We start from the raw sequence: 21,917 nt of genomic DNA, 5'->3' as shown, positions 1-21,917 counted from the left end.
GACACAATCGCATCAACTTTGGGTTTGGTTCAATTTTAATTTCTGTGATGGGTCTGGGTCTTAATATGTATAATAAGTTTGTATTTACAAAAAAAAAATATTTAAGTATGTTTATATCCGTTTTCTTGTGAGCGGACGCTGTGAATGTACGTCACACGGGGTCACGTGACCGTCGGCGGGACTCAATATTTAAGCGAACTTTGAATGCCTATAAAATCATAACTACTGGGTATTTTTGAATGAAATAAAAACTAATGTATTTGTAAATGTAAAAGCTTAACTGTAACATAGGTTTCAAGTGATTTTGCATACCTAGTAACATTCTCAATTTCGGTCCATGGACCTGTTTGCGTGCCAGAAACAGTCTAGTTGACATGTCTTCTCTAGTACGTAGTACATTATAACTCAATGTTTGTCACATGACAACTTTATCTGTCCAAAGTAGGTAAGTTCCAACACGGGTTCCAAGTTTATCCATCAAGTAAGTCTCGGAGATAAAATTACTGTGAGACGGACAGGTAACATGGTTATCTTACAACGGCCGAAAACTTAAGCAGAACCCTACAAATAACCTGATTTCAGTAGGAATGCCTAAGCCTTTCAACTTTTGCCTGAAAACCGCAGATTCTACAGGCTGACTTAAAATAAAAAAATAAAAATTTATATCAAAGCCGCTCCGTGTGATAAGAGAATTTTTCAAAAGTTATGCGGGACCCTGTAAATTACACCATATTTCAGAACTCTTGCGAAAGTCTTTCAGCAACTTTTCACTGAAATTCATTTGTAGAAGCCACATTTAAAATTATATTCTTTGAAAGCTGCCTTATGTAATAAAGCTCAGCTTCGCTCCAGCTTTTCTCCAATTAACCGATAACATAGTTCATAACGAGATAGTTTTATAAAATACTTTCCAGTTCCTGAAGGAAGAAGCGGGACATCCGCTGCTTTGGCGCCTTCAATTAAAAGGCACCACTCAAGAACGGGAAGCCTTATATACCGCCTACACTTAAACCTTTGTTCACACAGGAACTGAGAAAATTAAAGGAAATGAAATTAGAAAAGTCCTTTTAGAGTCATATTTAGAGTCCATTTAGTAAATTGCTTATACTTTAGGTGGGTGGGCTTTGTTATGTTCAGGAGATCATTACTGATAAGAATGTTACTTTTAAAAATTAATGAATCAAGAAAAAATATTGAGAGAAATCATAAAAAAAAAAATATATATTCATATGTTACAATGTTACATACGCTACGTATGTATATTTATTATAATATGTAGGTACTTAATTATTAATGACATAATTAAATTAATGAATTAGTAAAAAAAAGTTAATAATTGAAATTCATTTATATTGGAATTTATTTATACCTACGATATTTTTATGATATAGGCGTTTGTTTTTATGAACTCAGTCGTGAAAAACATAAATTAATATCATGGTAGCTCACATAAAATTATGTGCAAGTTCTGTGCTTTCACACAGTACGCACTTAAGCACGAGCTAATAAAAGGGATCACATCTCACCTAACATTGCAATACAATGTGAGCGGAAAACTATTCGCAATTCAATCTACTATCTGCATCGTAAATCGAACTGATTCCATAAAATAGCCTTTACCACATGGCTGTGCAATAAAAAAACACCAGGCTAGCATGGACGCGGCCTACGCTCCGCCCGCCCTGCATATCGATCGGGCGGTTATATAACCCGCCCGCGCTCCTCACCCCGAGCGAATACCTTTCAAAGGCAGCCATATCATTCATAAGTCAGGTTCCGTAGCTGGCACTGTACTGTGGAACCCTGGAACCCTGGTACACTGCGCATTGTGTTTCGCGCACGTTTCAGCCTGTATGCCCAGTTGTTTTCCTGTCCTGGCCATTGCTTGACGGCCGACCCTCCCCGGTGTGTTTTGTTGTGTCGTACTAAATGTTTTAAGGTAAGATTTTTTTATTTATTACCCTATAATATGCTATAAGTCTTATAAATTGCTGTTTAATAAGCAATAAAGACGTAACGAATGCTGAAAAACTATATGCCCATGAAAAAAAGACAAGATAATAAAATCGATATTACGATGTCGTTAATTGAATGCATCGGAGCAAAGAAATTAAATCTATGTGCGAATCAGTTCGTTCTTTCGAACTCTTGGAAGTAACGCGGCAGACAGATTCAGTCATTTGTTTTTTTCTGGAAAGGCAGTCATTTGTTATTTCTCGAACGACAATTTCGGGTTTTCCACAAGAGGCCTTTACGTGTGTAAAACAATTTATTTGTGGTTCGAGCTTAATTGCGTGCTTGTGTTTGTAACTTGATTAAAGGGCTAAGAGGTTTCCTTATTTGGATTTCGTAGGCTTATATGTATTCAGATTAATTGTAACGTTCTTGGAAACGTTTCTGATAGAAAAATCAGAACCTAAACTGCTTTCAGCCCTGGTTTGCCGTAAAGCGAGGTAATGACTCCATTAAAGTTAATTAGGTTGTGCTTTAATGGGAAATGAACAGCTGACCAGACGATTCTGACGGTTGGATTTAAGTATAAATTGGATTAGAAGCTTGTTTCTTTAGGAAAATGAATTTAACGAAATGAGAGAAACGAACTTAAACATCTTGATTCAAAGCTGCAATTAGTTAACTCAATTCGTTTCTATCTATTAGCTGAGAACTGGATTTACTTCTATCTCTACCAATAGAGAATCTAATCTTCTCCAAAGAAGAGATACCATGAGATCAATACAACTAATGGGAGTGACTGATTACCAGATGGACAACACGTTACATTAAAATTTCTTGGCCTTACAAAAAAAAAATTTAAACTTAAACAATGGTTTAAAATTACATTTCCATACTAGTAAATGACAATTTCAACAGGTGTTCAACGGGTGTTTAACTTACTTACATTTGAAATTTACTTGCAAGTAGGTATACTTGTAGTAAACTAACTTCTCCTTACACTTATCATGACTTGATGTCCTCTACAAAGCACCCTTATATTTTTTGTATAATCATATTGATTCTAGCCTGCAATCTCAACTGCTAAGTTGAGATTGTAGGCTAAACAATAATTGTTGCTAAACAAACGCAAAAGTGATGATACTAAACTACAAACTTAAAAGTTTAAATATTCACACTCAAACCATGACTTCACTTGGAATTAATCAGAACACTCGTTTTAGGAATCGAAACACTCTTTTGTCCTCACTCCTCACTCCTCTCACAGTGAAGTCAATATTTTAACAGACATTAATAAAGCAACTATTCATTAGCTAAACAGTGTCATAGATATTTTTAATATTTGTAGATGTGGCGAGACTACAGTTAGTTACATCTGTTTAGTACTTAGGCTGAGTTGCACCACCTAAGCTTTAACCGTAACCGGTTATCGTTATATGTAGATAACCGGTGTATATTGTAGGGCGTTTAACAGATTTTTGATGTTTATTAAAGTCAAAGTAAAATGGTCCAACCCAGCCTTATACAGGGTGGAAACGATAAGTGATCTCACTCGATTATTTCTAAACTATACATATACAAGATATCCAAAAACTAGTTATTGATCCTGAAAGTGCTTCACGAGCTCTTTCAAACGGTACCAATAATAGGTTACAGAATAAACATGAACTGTCCGAAAATTCGCTTCTTCAAAAGCTTCTTCAATGTTAAAAAAGCTCTCAAATAATAAAAATGAACAGAGTATTATCCACAGGCAGTCATTGCAGTAACTTACGAAATAAAAATTAAGTAGCTCTACATTTTTCGTAGATTGCTTTTTAAGAGTTACGAGATGGGCTCTAAAGCAACAAGACTTTTTCTTTCAGCCCGAAAGGGGAGTTTTATATAGTTTGTTACAATTACGGCGTTGTCTCACGTCCTGGCTCTTTATTAAGCCGATATTAAGGCGCCATCGTCTTTTACAACCTCATTTCAGGAGCATTTCTTTCATGGGTGTGGTTTATTACACGTTTTATTAGTACCTACTTGGAGTAGCGAATAACAATGATTTTATTTGAAACAACGGGAGGAAATTTCTAAAGGGTTCGGTTTATGATGGTTTATCAAATATTAATTAATATATCAATATCTATCCCTTTTCAGGGTAAACCGGAACTTTTGAATAGGCATGGGTACAAGAGTTTGAATATTTCAATAGGCTTACATTTCCCGGAGAACGGACTATCTTTTGTGTAGACAACTTTGAAACGTCAATCTGTTTTTTTCGTTTTGACGAAGTTTAACTTTTTGTTTTTAATTACCTAACTATTTTTAACTTAATTCCAGTTAGTGCTCAAAATTCTTGGAGTAAGTTAGAGTCATACAAAAAACCAATAAACTTAATCTTAATAGACGAAAATATTATTAATATTAAAGCAAGTCGCATTCTATCATACGCGTGTACATTATTTTATGCATATAGTACGAAGTCCAAAAGACCCTGTATTGCGGGTAGGCTCCTTGGGATTTCGCGTTAAACGATTTTATGGTCCGCTCATAATCTAGAGTAGCTCCGATAATACGATAGTAGCTTCATCCTTACTATACAGATAAAGATAGTTTCCGCTGAAATAAAATTTACACATGCTCATAAAATGACATGCTTATTAGCGTGCTCAAAACAAGCGTGCTCGAACAACTCATGTCACTCAATAATAAGCATGCTTATGGCAATGTTTCGACACTCCTGCTACTAAAAGCAATTGCTCAATAGTGGCATGCTTTCGTGCTAGTAATGAGCATGTGTGTGTGCCGTTATCTATAATCGCAAAATGTGTTGGTAAGCGCATAACTCAACAACGCCTGAACTAATTTTACCAATTTTTTTTTAATGTTCGTTGAAGTCTAAGCATGGTTTTAACGGCGAGAAAAAAATCAAATAATTTCCAGGAAACCCCTAAAAACAGCCCTTTTTCACGCAGGCGAAGCCGCGGGTGGAAAGCTACGAGTAGTACCTGAATAAAATCATTTGCCTTCATTACTTATGTCGTATTCATTGTCAGGATCTCGCAAAATGTTAATTAATTATGTGTTGTGTAATGTCAAAGAGAAAAAATTAAACCTAAAGCTTTGGGAATACAAAGTCATTAAAATAATTAGATACGAAAGCAGCTCAAAAGTCAAGTAGGGATTCATAATTTTGAAAGTGATTAATTTTAATGGACGCCGAGAAATCTGGTTGCTTTGATGAATTATTAGGCGCAAATATGAGGTAGGTAAGTACCTTTTGATCCACAGTACCTAGGTATCTTCTGTTAGAATCGGGGACAGTAACTAAAAATACAAAATTAAGTATACTTGATTAAATTTTCGTTTCTCTTTATGTAACGTTTATCGCCAAATCCGCTGAATCAATTTGAAGCTGAAACGAATGTTTGTGTCAGATTTTTTGTCGGTACCTAAAATAAATATTGAAGAGGGTGAAATATGGAGATGAATATTTGTATTTTTATTGGGAAACCCATCAATTGTCATGTTAGCTATATGAAAATTCATTTTTATACTTTGTTTGAGGGAGGCACAGGATGCCTTCCTATTTACAGGTATGTAGGTAGGTACACAATATAAAGAGGTAGGTACCAAAATAATAATTCTAAAGAGTGAAGCCATGGACTTAATTTATAAATAACCAAAACAGTAAATAGTTGATACAAACAGCTAACATCGATTATGTTTAAGAAAATATTTGGAAAGTCACTTAAGGTCACTTCAGCCGATAAAAAGCTCATTTTGGTGCCGCAAAAGCTTTACTATCGGCATCGAGGGTTACCGCAAACAAAGGGATGGGTTAATAACATAAATCTTTGAATACTTATAGTTTTATTTTACTTTTATATTGCAGACTTTTGACTTTATGACGCCGTCTACACACTAAACCTTTGACATAAGTCGTCGTCTTTAGAAATGTTCTCAAGTCATAAAAAGTACAAGTCATCGACATAATCTTTTAAAAGAACAGACCATCCCAAAAAAAAAGTCTTTTGAAATAAAGCCGCTGACACCAAACCGCTGAGCTGTCGACGGGCTTGGTGTGTAGACTTTTAAATTAAATCACGACAAGTTCGCTTAGTGTAACGCATCGTTTTGTCATGATTAGATTTCGTGTTAAAATATACCCACTGCACTGAATAAAGTGAATTAATTTCATAAATCCCTTTTTTAGGTATGTAAGGCATTTTCTAACATTATTTAATTTACATTTCGTACTGTTCACGATGAATAGACGGAGATTTATGTCCTGTAAAATCCCGTATTTTCTGGTCAGATACAAACGTAAATTACAATTTTCAGATGAATGGGGACTATTTCCTTTGAAGACGGACGCTGTATTTCCGATGTTTGCGATATTTCCGGCATTTTTGAAAGATCCATTTTGATTTTCTATATGAAACAAAACTTTTCTATATGAAATAGAGCTTTGGGGTAAAATGTCGTATCCACTAGGGGTACCCAAAAATTCCGCGAATAGGCAATAATGGTAAGCGATGCCGTGCAACGTCGCAATACATTTTGCTACGTCACCTTTTTCATATACATTGACGTGCCGTGTTACTTGCGATATTGTGCTGAAACGCTGAAACGTTTGTCGTTAATTACAAGGCTGTTCTTTAATGCCCTTCTAACACTGGACATGTTAAGAACCTAATAAACTTGGTACTACAAATAAAACCTTACTAAGTGTTTCATACATTGTATGTAGGAAAGTTACCCTCCATCTTGACAAGAAGCTTTAGAAGAAGCTTTTGTACTTTAGTTTGTTACTGCTCTATAATAGAGTAGAGTATGTCATGAATCGTTGCAACATTTTATTTCACACAATTTGTGAGTTTAACATATTAATTGTAAGTAGGGGTGCCCGTATTTAAATTCAAATCACTAAAATCGTCGATGAGACTTTCCTGGCTAGTCGTATTTACGTCATTAAGCTCTATTAGTGAGGCATCAATCGGACGCAACCAAAATGGTTCCGTAACTCTAATCAAAATGATGTCGTCCAGCTAAACGTTGATAAACTGTAACACGGTTTTCCCATCTGGAGGTCTACCTCAAATGACGAGCTCGATTCGCTGCCTTCCTTCTCTTTCACGTCTACTAGACAACGTGGAAGTGATAGAGATAGATAGAGCCTGATGCGTCTAAATCGTTTTGCTAATAGGACCTCTGAAATCAGGTTAGTGCAGCGAGCGCGAGGCACAGTTAACTCGATTTTCACTTCGGTGAAAATTTACTTATAGCCTAATGTGTTTTGGGTCGCGGGAAAATGAATACGGGATATATCGTAACGAAAAAGGCAATCCGTCTCACAACTTTCCGGTGGGAATCTGAATTTGAAGCTCAGTTTTTTCTCGGTTCCTACATGTTTATTTGTTCCACGAAATGGGATATTAAATTAAAGTAAATAGAATGTACGTAACAGAAACATAACTGAAAAACTTTTTATTGTATTAAAATGTACTTTAAGTAAATAGCCTAACCTAACAGCCTATTTTATGATAGGCATTTCAAAAAAGTCAAACTTTTTAAAAGCTCATTGAGGCTCATTGAACATTATTTTGTCGTAGTCTATGATATCTTTTCACATTCGATTGCGATAATAGTTTAAGGCCGAGTTGCACCAACCTAACTTTGACCGTAACTACGAGTATAACGATATCCGGTGTTTTTTGTATGGAGTTTGACAGATTTTTGACTTTGTCATAGCTAAAGTAAGATAGTGCAACCCAGCCTAAGTGGTCTTTACAGTCAGTTCCTCCCATTTTTAGCGTCAACAATGAGTGTAACGTGGCTGCTAGTAGCCGCGTGCCTGGCGTGCGCGAGCGCCGACCGCGGCGGGTCGTCGCTGCGCGGGGCGCTTGAAGCGCTGCAGCGCAGGCAGCGCGGCCGCATGCATGGACCTCTAGCGCCGCAGCCGGATTACGACCAGCTGTATGAGTTTGTGCCACCGCAAGGATATCCAGGTACGCTTTAGGCTTGAATAGTTTAACATTAGGTCGACAGATTTACCCGTATTCACAAACATTACTATGAAGACGCAAAAGGCCCCAAAAACCTATTCATATAGACAATACTTGAGTGGCGGAGTTACACACACGAACCAATCATAGAGCTCTATTCAAGCGTTCGACTTCGCATAGCGTTGATTTCACTTAAGCAAGGATCGTTTGTGAATACGAGTGTTAGATATACTTGGTTGGGGTCCGTCTACATTAAGCTTTTTTGCCCTAAACTCGTTAGGTGACTTTAACTTAGCAGTGCTTTTATGTTTGATGGCGTTTGGAGTCCCATTCCCATCTTGACATTTGCAACGATTCTTAATGCCATAAAGGAATATGGTAATACCTACATATTTAACTATTCGTTGAAATTCTGACAAAAAGACAGATTTTATAGTTAATCCGGCCCATATCAAAGGGTTAGACATTTTGATGTCTATAAAAATAAAACACTGGGACAAGGGCAGGTGTAAAATTGTGTTTATTATTGCATGCATGATTTAATCGCAAGCGCTGACCCACTTCACCTGGAGTGACACTTTATTACGGTCTCGTCCACACGTGACTATTTTCTCTGTTATCGAATATTATGCATAATGTGATGTCATGTCGTTAATTTAATACAGAAATTCTTAACTAATGTCAAATACATAAAATTTAAATATTTTGTTTTCAGATATAGACTACCCGGTTGAGGTTGAAGATGTTGAAGACGAACCAAATGCCAAGTATATCATAAAGCTTCTCGACTACGACGAACGGGCGCCTGAAGCATACGAATACAAAGTTATCAAGAAGAAAAACTTGCACGACAGCGAAAATTCTGCTCCCAAAAAAGAATCTGCATTCCGTGAAAGGACCCATCACTCGGACAATGAACGCTTACGAGACCTATTTATGGACAAAAATGAGGCTGAAGAAAAAAAGGAACTTCAAAACCGAGCTGAGAATGATGCTGAATACGCTTTGCTCTTAGGGCAGCTTTGGTCCAAATACAAATACAACAAGGCTCACGCTAACAGCGTTCAGGAAACTGCCCCACAAGGAGTGGTTAAGCTGTATAAAGAGAAAATTGTCAAGAAGCGGTACCCAGAAAATTGGGGACCGATTGCCTTTAAGAGGAAGCGTAGTTCAGACCCTGACATTGAACGACCTGCCTCACCTGACTACGATTCCGGACGAAAACATGGTGACATACTGAATGATCCTACCTACAACGCTTATGAAGTCAACGATGATGATAAGGATGATCTTCGTGAAGAGTATGCAATCGCTTTTCAACCTCTAGATGATGAAAATTTTTCTGAGATTGGTGACGATGATCAATATTCATACGATAATGTTGAAAAGAGATTCCCAGTCTCCAAACGTAGCAGTGGACCGTATAACTTTGGAATGCAAAAGAAAAGGTTTGCATTGGATCAAAATAAACATCAAACAACTAAAACTTTCAGAAGCAGTTCCGGTACTGATCCAAGAATCATAAAGGATTTATCAAAAATATTTGGTGGAGCTGATATTGAAATCATTAAAACTCCAGTCAAACGGAGCAGTGATCACGAAGAAAGTCCCCACGAAACAAAGCCACCAAAAGTAGCCGTCTTATCGCATAAGAATCTTACTCATGAAAACAACACTTCAATAACTGATGATGAAAGCCACGAGCACCATGGTCACAACGTTCACCACCCAGGTATGATCGGCAAAGAAAAAGATGTTGATCATGAACATGAACATGAGCACGGAGAAAGTGAACGACCCATAAATATTAAGAAAAAGTCCATCGACTGGTCAGATTATTTTGGTATTGATAAACGTTCTAAAAACCCAGCAGTGTCATTTGTTAACGATCTTACAAAGGATAGACTCAACAAACAATATTTTGACACTTTTAACAAGGAAGTAATATATCCTTTGAATAGCTTCCGTAAACACAGCAACGTCAAACGGAATTATGTTCAAGCTAACCCAAACGGCGAAAGTGAATCTCAAATTGCTAAAACACTACCAATGTCACATCAAAACGATGAGAAACGAAACACAGCTACAGACAATGATGCCAAATTGGACAATATTGATAGGAAATTGAAGACAATGGAGGGTTTGATTGTAGATGAAGCACTACATTACTCTAACGTGGGCGAAGAATTAGATTCCAAAGAAGAACAAGAAATGAAAGAACAGCTACTTTCCCGATTGGCTGCGGCCTACAGTTTGGAAAAGATGAGGAAAGCTTTGAAAGAGTTCAAGCAGAGTCTTCAAACTCAAAAATCAGAAACTCAAATGTCACCTTCACCCATGCCGACGGATGAAGCAAAAGCTAAACGAGTAGCCGTGAAGAAAGAAAAGGTGGAAATCAATAATAATGACATCCCCGTATTCAACAATGATAGGAATGATGATTTTGAGGATGAACAGGGAGCAGGACATTATCTCAATGGCAAGATCGAGGAGCAGTTCTCTGAAGGATACATGGGTGGCAGTGGAAGACATCGTTCTCCTGTATTATCAACAGGTACCTAAATGAACAACATTTCCATATTAATGCTATTTAATTGCGGTGATTCTAAATGGAAATGAAAAATTAACGGTATAATTTTGATTTCAGTTGGTGCTACTGGTTCTTGCCCTGTACTCGCTAAAATTATACAACGATGCCGTGGAGTTGATCTACTGGCTGGGGACCGCGGGCAGCTGTTCTTACCCCTCTGCAGCTTGCATCAAATCTGCTACCTTTGTGTACGTAACTTACTCACTATTCTATAACTAAAAGTTAACAGCAAAATTTTATCTTATATTTTAATTATAAACTTTACAGGGCGAGGCTCCACCGACGACATGCGACTTGGTATTCCTATCTGAAGCTGACACTTCTTGCGATGGAGATATGAGTTGCCAACGAGCCGCCCGCTCAGCCCTGATGGCTTTGAGGGAGCTCCACGACCACCTGGCAGACGAGCTGGATGGAGAATGCGAAGCCAGTCCCTGCCTGCCCGCTACCCTCAAACTGAACCTCGGCTGGCAACGCGCCCTTCAACGATAAACCACTACAACTTTCACCGGAACGAACCCAAACTAACGCAAAGGGCTCTATCCCGATGTGGATTTGCTGGTACGGTCTCTGGGATTATTTGAACCTTTTTGACATTTAAAAGAAAACTTCTTGTTTGGGTTTCCTCATTGGTTACACATCTTTCTTTTGCAAAATTCGAAACATTCAAATTCTCCGAAATCTTACCAGTATGGCACATTCGTATAAAGAAATCTTGCTCTGAGGATCACGTTCCAACACGGGCGTTGACAATCGAAAGTGGGACTTTTTCGTCCCTCATTCAAAATACAGCTGTTCACGTCTCAATGGATCTCATTTCACCATATTAGTCTAGGAACGTCGTCATATTCGTACGAGTCTAACCAGCCATAGACGCGTATGAATATACAGGCAGGCATCACAATGTTGGTATCAAAACATAGTTATTATATCGCTGGCGTGTTTTTAGCGCTATACTGCTACGCTTTCATTGTTAAATGTCATTTTAATATTATTGTATAGAACGTTGTACGAACATTTTGCTAGATATATTTTTGCGGTTTTTCTGATAGTTCATTTATTCGGTATTTTAGGGCTCGAAACGGGACTAGATGTTGAGGATTTTCAAATGAATTGTGCTGTTTAACAATGTATTGGAGATGGTAATTTTATCGTTGTTAAGTATTTATGTATTTAAGTGTACCTATTGGTGTAAGGATTGGAATTACCATATATTAATTGTGTACTTACTAAATGTAATTTCAAATTTAATACATGGATATTATAAATGGGAGTTTTTAATGTGGAGGCGAAGTATAAATTCAAAATTTAAATGTTATCTTAATAAAATTGTACTCATTTACGTACTAGATAATCAATGTCTATATTTTCTTATTCTTTTAATTACGATAGATACTAAATTTGTAATGAATGGCGGTGGTGATGTGAAGCAGGAGGAAAATCGCGTGCTTTGTCTGATCTGTTTCTGAAGATGGTTGTCGGTCCACACAAAGTCATGCCTTTTTATTGATACAAAGCGACTTAGCACTAGTGCTGCACTTTTAGACTTTACTAGGACAATAAATTAATATTTTTGTTTACACCTGACCCGTTCTTGTTGGGTCTCGACTCGTGTACCTTGGGCGGTGACGCCACTATGTCTTCCGGACCTCTACTCCCAGTTTGGCACGCTCGCTCGTCCACCCTCCCGAACCAGTCCACTGTACGAGTATATCGACATTTACCCTAATTGTTACACAAATATCTCAAAGATTGTAGGTAGGTAGGACTTAATGGATGTAATTTATTAATAACGCTATACGGCGGTATTGCCGGTCATTTTAAACAACTTGAATGTTATCACTTTATTCGTAAAATGTTCAAGTACTTAACACACGAATATAAATGGTTTTCAATAGATTTTGTTTTATTTACCCTGACTTTCCTTTATCTAAACAGCGTTATAAAATTACCAACTTTGTTTCTGGTACTTAGTCATCATAGATTACCTCGTATGGTAGAGCTGATTGTATAACTTACTAATCTAAAATCTATGGGGTATACTTAATTCCGTTAATTATATTCAATACAATTTTTTTGAAAAAATAAACGAAAACCCCTAAAAATTATCGATCACGATACAGTGTTTAGTGATTCTAATTAAAAACACGATGTAGTGTATAAAACCGACGTGTACCAAATAATAATCGTTGAGATTTATCTCATTGATAACTAGATAAGCCGGCGAGCGGACATCGATAATGCAGTGTCGTAACATATCGTCAACAAAGAACATCTATACAAATATTATTTGCAAAGAATAATATAAAAGTGCGTGAGTTGTACTTAAAGTAATGGAAACTACTGCAAATAGAGTCAATAGCCCAGAGAACAAAGGCCTTGACAACCCAACTGCAACGAACGGTAAGTGTGCTCCACCTGAAAATGTTTATGTTGATAAATAATTATATGAACAGTCACTACACAATCGACAGATTATAGCAATAACATGTTGTTTGCATCACTGTCGTCATAAAGTGTAATTATTTTATGCATTGTTCGATATTTATCTACTGTAGACTACCTAGTAATAGAAGTAGGTATTGTAGGTTATTTTAGTAATGCCAGCAACAGTTGAACTAATATTGAAATGAAGTTTAATAATATAGCAACCAATTTTTTTTTATGTGACAGGAGTCAAACGAGCAGACGGATCACCTGATTATTAACACCACAGGCCCTTTTGTGGCCGAACTTTACCTTGAGACCTTTAAAATACAAAATAAATCATTTCTTTTAAATAATGCTAAATAGTAGAGGATGCTAAGGGAAAAGAAAGAAAGTTACACAATATTATGGCATGGCCCAGTAAGCGCACAGCAACTTTGAAAGGAGGAGACAGAATGATCTACTATTACTTACAACTTATTCAACAAGGCTTATAAAGTTAGATAACGTTTAATATAACTTTGACAACCAGCAAACTTTGTTTTACAGATGATGGAACTAACGTAAGACCGGATCTAGTCATCAGCGTCCAACCACAAGTCCATGGTGAGTGGTTTGATTTATACATAAATTTCAGTAAGTTCATGGGCCAGGAACTTCAGTAGTTCAATGGCAAATCTAATTTCCTTTTTATAGAAGTTACATAGGTTTATTAAAGTCATAGCAACTTACCAACCTGGAAAGGGATCAACACCGTATCGCTTTTCGCTGCGATGTGAGGCGCTTACGTTACGGTGCGGATAAGTGTACATTGCATACGGAGTTTCATACAAAGAATACTGACCGCCTCGAGTTGATACGGTTACGATCCGTTTCCAGGTTGACAAGTGTGTTAGGTCCCTATGTCGATGTTAAAAAATCATGATTGTCATCTCTACATTTCAGGCAGCCGTGCGGAACTCCCCGTCACCACTGTGGACTGGCACTCCAACCCTCGGGGCCAGTTCATCCCGACGCACGGCCTGGACTTCCTCATCGGAGTCTCCCGACTTCTCGTCCAACAGACTATCGAACTTGATGACCGTTAGTAGGCTACCTCTGGTTTTTCAACATAAACTTTTGATAACTCGTAAAAACGCATGAGAATATCAGTGGTTCTTATTCGCCTTGGATTCTAATCTATATTATATATCCACTTATAAAGTTACTGTTGTTCTTACAAATGAGTGATCGTTTAAACACGGCATGAACAAGAGCTATACGTTACTACACTTCTTTTCTAAGATACTAAATAGATACTCTCACAATGAGTAAGGGCAACAAAATACTCATCGGAGAAAAGACTTGCCTTAAAAATCATCATTTATCTACCAGTAGTACTAACTACTCCACTGCTTTTACCTTAGTTTCTAAGTAACCTGCTCCTTTTTAACAGTGACATCGAAAATTGAGTCAGAAAATCGGTACATCGTGCGAGTGCCCCATGGCGAAGCCCTATACATAGCTAGCGAGGTGTCCTGGAAGACTGAGAGGTGCCTCTGCGGCACGGGGCGCTCCTTCGTCATGCACCTCCACGACAACACCAGGCAGGAGGCCATGGTGCTGAAGAGGCGGCTGGCAGCTGCCTCTTGCTGCTTCCCTTGTAGACTTCAGGTAAAATGATACAAAGCTAAAATTATGAATTAATGATGAAAGATGGAGTTGAAGGATTCTCGAGTGGAGACCACGTCTTGACAAACCTGACGCGAAATGCGACCTATCAGCTAACTGAAGAAAAATGGTATTTATTAGAAATTCCTTCCATGAAATACATACTCCACAAGTCTACATTCAAGAGCTACAATGAGACAATGACATGTGGCTCGTCCAGTTCTTATAAGTGGCATAAGGACATACACCTAATTTACTGTTAGCATATTACATTACAGCTAAGAAATTATATCCTACTAATATTATAAATGCGAAAGTTTGGATGTCTGGATGTCAGGATGTCTGGATGTTTGTTACGCAAAAACTACTGAACGGATTTTGATGAAACTTCACAGTATTATTGTTTATAACCCAAAATAACATGTAGGCTATAATTTATGACGATCTGTGACAAACTAAATTTCACGCGGGTGAAGCCGCGGGCAAAGCTAGTGTTAAATAATTCCAGCCTCAAACACATTAAACTTAGTAGGAAAACTCTAAACATTTGCATTATCCACAGGAGATGAAAGTGATCACACCGCCCGGAGACTACATAGGGCGGGTCCATCAGCGATGGACCTGGATGGTTCCATTCTACCTGGTGAGGGACGCCAACGACGACGTCTTGTTCGTGGTCGAAGGGCCCGCGGTCATGAAGAGGAGTGCTTTGTTGCTGTCAGAGTTTAAGGTGTGAATTTATTCTCAATTTTCGTAACTTTCCCATTCATAAATTAAATATTTTTCGATCAATACATAAGATTAGTATTTCTTAATCTCAGTAATATGTACTACATAAACTAAATCGAAATACAACATTTACAAAACTAGGTTTCCACAACTAAAGATTACCGAAGATCACGAATGTTTTTTTTTTATATTTTCACAGATTATGACTGGGGATTCACTACGAGAAGTGGGCAAGATATCCCACGGCTGGGATCGAGACCTAAACAGCTTTGCCACCACGCTAAACTTTCCTGATACTGCTGTACAGCCCAAACACAAAGCGCTGCTTTTGGCTACCACTTTCTTACTGGTATGTTAATTTTTAAACTTTATTTACTTTACCCAATCTCTATCTATCTATAGCAGCCTTCAAGGTTCGACTTTGAACATAAGCCTCCTCTTCAACCTTCCGCCGACCTTTGTCCCCAGCCACTTGCATCCATTTTATTCCAGCTTGTGTTTTACCGATCTAAATCGAATTTAATACTAAGTACTTCATTTTGTTTCAGGAATATACCTATTTCGAGAGAGCGAAGACTAACTGCTGGAGATGCAATTGCTTATAATAATGTGTATTTTTACTATAAACTACCTAATATCAGTAAAATAATCATTTAAAAAACGTTTGGAGTAGCTGTACCTACTTTACAAACCCACTCGACTAAGTAACTGAACTTTATATTTTTTTACTCATTTCAACGATTCTAATACGATTTCGTGGAAATAAAATAAACTTAGACCAACCGAATAATCTTTTTATTTTTTCTTATTTTGACTTTAACCTCTTTTATTAAACGATTTTTATTCTGTTTAAGTAGTTTAGCTTGGCAGTGACGTTGTGATTTTGATAGATTGAGTTTACGGTGCTGGTTTTGTAAATATTTAAATTTATTTATTAATATGAAAATTTATTGAATAATTAGTACATCAAATTTTACGAAGATGCAACAGCAGTCAGTCTGTCCGTCAATAGGAACAAAAGCTAATAAGATTTGGCCCTATGATGAATACTATTGTGGAGACAAAGATGAAATGGAAAGGAAGAATGGCAATGGAAACATTCATTGGACTGGGGCGAAGGTTACAAGTATTTTTTTATTAAATACTAGCTTTCCGCCCGCGGCTTCGCGCGCATGGACTACATTATCTACATATTTTACGGAACCCTATTTTTTTCCAAAATAAAATTTAGCCTAAACTATGTTACTCGTGGATGGTGAAAGAATTTTTAAAAACGGTCCAGTAGTTTTTGAGCCTATTCATTACAACCAAACAAACAAACAAAGTTTTCCTCTTTATTTTAATATTAGTGTAGAAGTGTCATACTAATATTAGTAGTTATTTTAATAACTTCCTTATTTGTCCAGTAGGGGAACAAGAGTTTCCTACTATGTAGAAGTTAGGAACTCATTTCTGTATCAAACTATCCCATTGGACCATTGTCGTAAAGACTCGATACTTCCTACACTTTAGGCGAATTCATCACGCATGTCCATTTAGCATGGGAGTGGGACCCCAAGGCATTGATGTGATTGTGCTGATGAGTGTTTCATACTTTCATGATGGTGATTTGCTCTTAGTCTTTAGAATGGTACAGTGGCTGCATAACCAGGGACGTGATGCACGGACCTGGTGAGTACAGATGGAGACACGGAGGTGACGTGGGCGCACACCATACGTATGAAGGCCGCTTCCATTGTAACCGCATGCACGGTTATGGGACCATGTCGTACCCAGATGGACGAGTCTTTACCGTAAGTCCATTGTCAAACACAGAACTAGTTGAACCACAGACCACACAACCGAACCAAATAGTACCTAATGCATAATTATAAAGAAAACCATCCCCCTAAATATTTGGCGCTTTTTGATCGTTCCGAAAATCTAATCCCGGAAAAGGAAGGAGGCCTTTGAAATTAATTACAACTATCAAGTTTTGCCACTTGTAGGCAGAAATTCCTATTTGCAAATGATCTGAAAATTAAAAATTACTTTATCGTACAGGGTTTATTTCATAGCAACATGCGATGGGGACCAGGGATCGAATCTCACGCGTGTCTAAAGGCCGACGTGGGCCTTTGGCGTGGTACGCAGCTCGTTCGACTGGTGTGGCGACCGGAGACTCCAAGTATAGCACCCGATTTGTACGCCACCGCCGCTGGTCGCGCTTGTGTAGATCCTCACCGAGTGATGATGATCACTACTTACAGAAATGTTAGTAGAATATTCAAAATGTCTAAATCCAAAGACACACAGTTCATGTAATTTATAGGTAGTCCGATATACCAAAAAGGAGAATGTCACATCAGGCTAAGACCTACTTCTTTGTCAGATCGGCGAAACTAACAGCGCGTTAGATCTTCTGAAACAATATGGAAGTGATCCTAGAGTTGCTGCAGATATGTGGGATAAGCTTTATCCACAAAATTGCACGGACCTATCTAGTATACTCTGCCATGTTGAGTACTTCGAAAACGAATATTACAAAGGACGGATTAATATGCTGCAAGAAGTATCTAGTATACCGGAATATAAAGAAGTTGGTATATTATATGTCACGGACCGTGAATCTTAGTGTAGGCACGGTAATACGTGTAGGTAATTAGTTAGTGTAATTTTTAAAACAAGTGCTATTTCTTCAGGATGTTAGTCATGACAGCGTAGAAAGTCAACAGAATTTCACAACATACTTTGCTTGGAACAACAACCAAGTAACTATTCACATGATGAAGCACAGTTACACACACGACTATCAAAGAGATGAAACAGAAATCAACTTGACCGAAGTCTTATGTGGTCCCCGAAAGCAGTTTAAACCAGCTGGACAGCATGAACTGGATTGCAGGTCCTAATCATTACATTAATCTTTAAAATTCATTTTTGCAGTTTTGTGATCACTTTTATCTTCCAGGACTTTGTTGATGGCCAGTTACCTCGGACATACTAAAAATGTTGTGCAATTGGTAAATCAGGGCAATATACACCCTGATATCGCTGACAGTCTTGGCAACTCTGCCGTTATGTATGCTACTGTGAGTCTAACTACATATATGAGTGGTCATTATAATTTCCATTTCATGATTTGTCTGATCTTTTCTTACCTTTTCAAGTGCGGGGATCGCGCGGAATTGATTCATTTCTTAGTAGAGGCTGGTGCTAATGTAAACAGCTACAATGACTCATGTTGTACGCCTCTAGCTGTAGCACTTATCCGATTTATTTGTGCTCAGAAAGATATATCATTTAGTGGTATGGTACAAGCGTTATTGCCGCCTCCTGTCATACCAGCACCGCGTAAGTTACAAAAATTTCAAAGATTTACAATGAGAATTAATTTGCAATAAAAATTCAATCATTTCGTTTGTTACTACAGCTCCTGTGGAGCAGAAGGTATTTGAATGGAATTTCTCTCGGGATCAAACCGTTATCTTTGGTGGAGTTGGAGGAACATTAACTAGAACTCCAAGCAAAGTGTCTAAGGCACTAACAGCTACTAAGAAGGTTAAGTCATCCCATTCTCTGCAAGCCCTCGGGAACGTAAGAAAAAAAACTGATACTACCATGTCAAAACCGCCCGTAATATTAGAACATGCGTCACAAGAATCTTTTTCTGAAGAAAAACGAATATACACCAACATTAATAACGAATTTATGACAAGAGTAAACGATCTTTTCTTACGACCAAGTGGCATTAGTCCTATTCCGTATTTATTCGAAGTCATCGATATGGTTCAAGAAGTTGAGGCTGGTGAAGAAGATCCAAAAAAACCACCAGATAAAAATCCCAAAAAGAATCTCTCAAAAGTTTTGAAGGATACGATGAAACCCAGTAAAGAAATGATGTGGCAGAGTACTGATAAAGACGAATTTTCGTCTGTGGACAGCATTGAAAAACTTAAATCTGAAATGTTAGTACCTAGATAAATAAAATTTTAATCTTTTCTTCATAATGTATCCCAGGCAGTAACTTGTTGTCATTTCTCTGACGCAGGATAGCTAATATTCGTTTGACTATTATTCAACTACTTGAGGACGGTGCTAATCCAAATTTGGTTAGATGTCCCAAACCTGCCTTATTTTTGGCAATAATAGCAGGTTCTCCAGAATTAGTTAAGCATTTGGTCGATCACGGAGCGGACATTAACGAAGTTTACAAAGACGTAAGTTAAAAAGTTTTTTAGAAACCTAGCTAAGCCTAGCTTTTATTTAAAACAACTCTTGATTTTCAGACGTTTGGCTACACTCCTTTGGATTTGGCAGTATCTCGTCAGTTCACATACGACAATCTGGAAATGATTAAAGTTGTTTTGGAATGCGGAGCTACAACTTTCCATAGACTGCGTTATGGAGAATTCTTCTCTACGGATTCTGTGCTACCTGAACCGTGTGGTCCTAACTTGTTACACGCTGTGCTGGCCAGAAAAACGGAGGGGGAATCTGAAGAGGAGGTTCATTGCCTTTTACTTTCAATTTAAACAATTTGGTAATTGCATGTCTGTAATCAACTGAATGTCTTACAGATAAGGCATAATATATTGGAACATCTCCTTGAATACTACTGCAACCCACTTCTCCAATTCAAAGGACGTTCTCCTATTGACATTGCGATGACTAAGAGCATGGATCTCCTTGACATATTTATTCGAAGTCCGACGACAAAACTGAATGCTCTTATAAACGATTCGAATCAAACGGTCCTTGTCAAAATGTTCTCATTACCGTTTTTTAAAACGGTGGTGCCATCAGAGCGATTACAAACAGTATGTTCTATTTTCTTTGGGTCTTTAATCGGTCTTTATTTTCAATCATTCTTATTCAGTTCAAGTCATTTTTCAGCTTACAAATCTATTATTATTTGGAGCTGACCCTCTGATAGAGTGTATGAATGGCAGCGACATATATCCAAACATATTTGTGTTTGCAATGAAGACTCTCGGGGAATTGGAAAGCTCCCAGAGCAAACCAGCTGTCGCATCACCAAGTAATTAAAAAATATACATTAAGTTAGCTACTACAATGATGAAACGAGAAGCTGGAATGATGAATGATGATGATTTTCTTTTGTAGATAAAGATGCCAAAAAAGTGGCCGAAAAACCCAAAAAAGAGACATTGTCAACCAAGTCTCTAGGAAAACTAGGTATGGATGATGTTGGCGACTATAAGCAAGCTATCGACTTGGTGACTGAATGCGCTAGGCTGCTGCATGTGCGGTGGTTGCAAGCGAAACTGATGAAAGAATTGGTTGAGATTATCGATAAGTAAGACAATTTTACGAACTCTATTATTTTATAATCGTCATTGGCTCTCAAATTAGATTAGCTACAATTTATTCATTTACAGATACAAACACCGGCAATGGAACATAATCATTAGAGAACACAAACGTAAAAAGAGCGCAGGCCTCTGGCTGACGACTCAGCGATGTCTTGAAATTTGGGATATCCTGAAGCTAACCAAAAGGAAGATGTACAATGACAACCGGATTCTAAAGCATTTGCTTTACATAATCCAGTATTACAACAGGTTGGAAAAGATAGTGCCTTCTGTTCATCCGACAGCAGAAGAAAAGTCGTCGATAGAGTGCAATATAAACTACCTTTTGAAAGAACGTATGGTAGCCACCAAGCTCACAGATGTGGATATGACTTGGAAGAGACCTTATGTAAAACCTGAGCTAACTCCTAGATCTGTAAGTAATGTTACCATAACATCTTCTTTTTACTGTGGTAGACCATTAAACATTGTCGAGCAGATGATAAAAATTTTGTTAGTAAGTATTTACCGAACCTAAGTAATAACCTAGATGTGGGGATATCAACTTTATCAAACTTTATTTTAGTACTTAGCTTAAATAATTTAAAATCATTTTAAAACATTATTGTTGCATTTTTTCAGGATGAGGACAAGTTTAACATTTGCTTCGAGTGCGCCCTTCCCTTTATCGAAGAGAAAATTCAGTGTGTATCATGCAAACTCGTCTCGTTTTGCTCCTTCGACTGCATGAGGCTCAACATCGACCGGGCTAACTGTCACCCTTGCAGTATTTATTTGAAAAATAAGTACTTCCCAAGCCCACCGGAAAGTGGAACTCAAGATATATTTTAAATAAATAATAATAAACGTTACCTATACAAATGCACTTTTATTTACTATGCTATTTTTACTACAAACATTACATAAAAATAGCTGAAAAAAAACATAATAGGTACTAACTTTTAATCTAACTCTGGAAACGAAGTGTGAATCAATTTTTTACGAAGTTCTTTACTTCTAACTTTGCTTAATTCTTCTTCACTGCTGTTAAATTAACAAAACTATTGTAACACACCACCAACGAGAAAACTTGAGACCTCGCGCTCACCTTACGCAGACATCTTGAGAAATCTTGAGAAATCTTGAAGCGAAAAGAAGTCATACTGTTGGTAATTAAGCACTGTTTTTTTATTTGCCTACACTCGTGCACGTTCACCGTCACAGCAGTTAATAATCCACCAATAATACACATTAAAGTTGATTTTAATAAACTTTCAAGAC

At 37.5% G+C, this 21,917-nt stretch overlaps 2 protein-coding genes across 2 annotated transcripts; both read left to right on the top strand.

Annotated features, from left to right (window-relative positions):
- Positions 1 to 1,765: 1,765 nt before the first annotated feature.
- Positions 1,766 to 16,127, top strand: LOC135071540 (uncharacterized). Its single transcript, XM_063965346.1, has 12 exons — positions 1,766 to 1,939; positions 7,755 to 7,949; positions 8,662 to 10,500; positions 10,594 to 10,724; positions 10,804 to 11,017; positions 12,856 to 12,939; positions 13,513 to 13,569; positions 13,909 to 14,046; positions 14,399 to 14,616; positions 15,176 to 15,343; positions 15,542 to 15,691; positions 15,891 to 16,127. Exons 2-12 carry the CDS (start codon positions 7,763 to 7,765, stop codon positions 15,945 to 15,947), a joined length of 3,243 nt encoding a protein of 1,080 aa, XP_063821416.1. The 5' UTR covers positions 1,766 to 1,939; positions 7,755 to 7,762; the 3' UTR covers positions 15,948 to 16,127.
- LOC135073951 (ankyrin repeat and MYND domain-containing protein 1-like) lies at positions 16,113 to 21,504 on the top strand. The gene is made up of 15 exons (XM_063968222.1): positions 16,113 to 16,461; positions 16,962 to 17,135; positions 17,386 to 17,595; positions 17,714 to 17,920; positions 18,024 to 18,226; positions 18,293 to 18,413; positions 18,492 to 18,675; positions 18,755 to 19,289; positions 19,373 to 19,541; positions 19,611 to 19,829; positions 19,902 to 20,141; positions 20,218 to 20,362; positions 20,449 to 20,641; positions 20,724 to 21,072; positions 21,279 to 21,504. Exons 1-15 carry the CDS (start codon positions 16,324 to 16,326, stop codon positions 21,486 to 21,488), a joined length of 3,297 nt encoding a protein of 1,098 aa, XP_063824292.1. The 5' UTR covers positions 16,113 to 16,323; the 3' UTR covers positions 21,489 to 21,504.
- Positions 21,505 to 21,917: the final 413 nt, after the last annotated feature.

Source organism: Ostrinia nubilalis, chromosome 1, assembly GCF_963855985.1.
Source record: "Ostrinia nubilalis chromosome 1, ilOstNubi1.1, whole genome shotgun sequence".
Lineage (NCBI taxonomy): Eukaryota > Metazoa > Arthropoda > Insecta > Lepidoptera > Crambidae > Ostrinia > Ostrinia nubilalis.
This window is presented reverse-complemented; position numbering and strand designations above follow the sequence as displayed.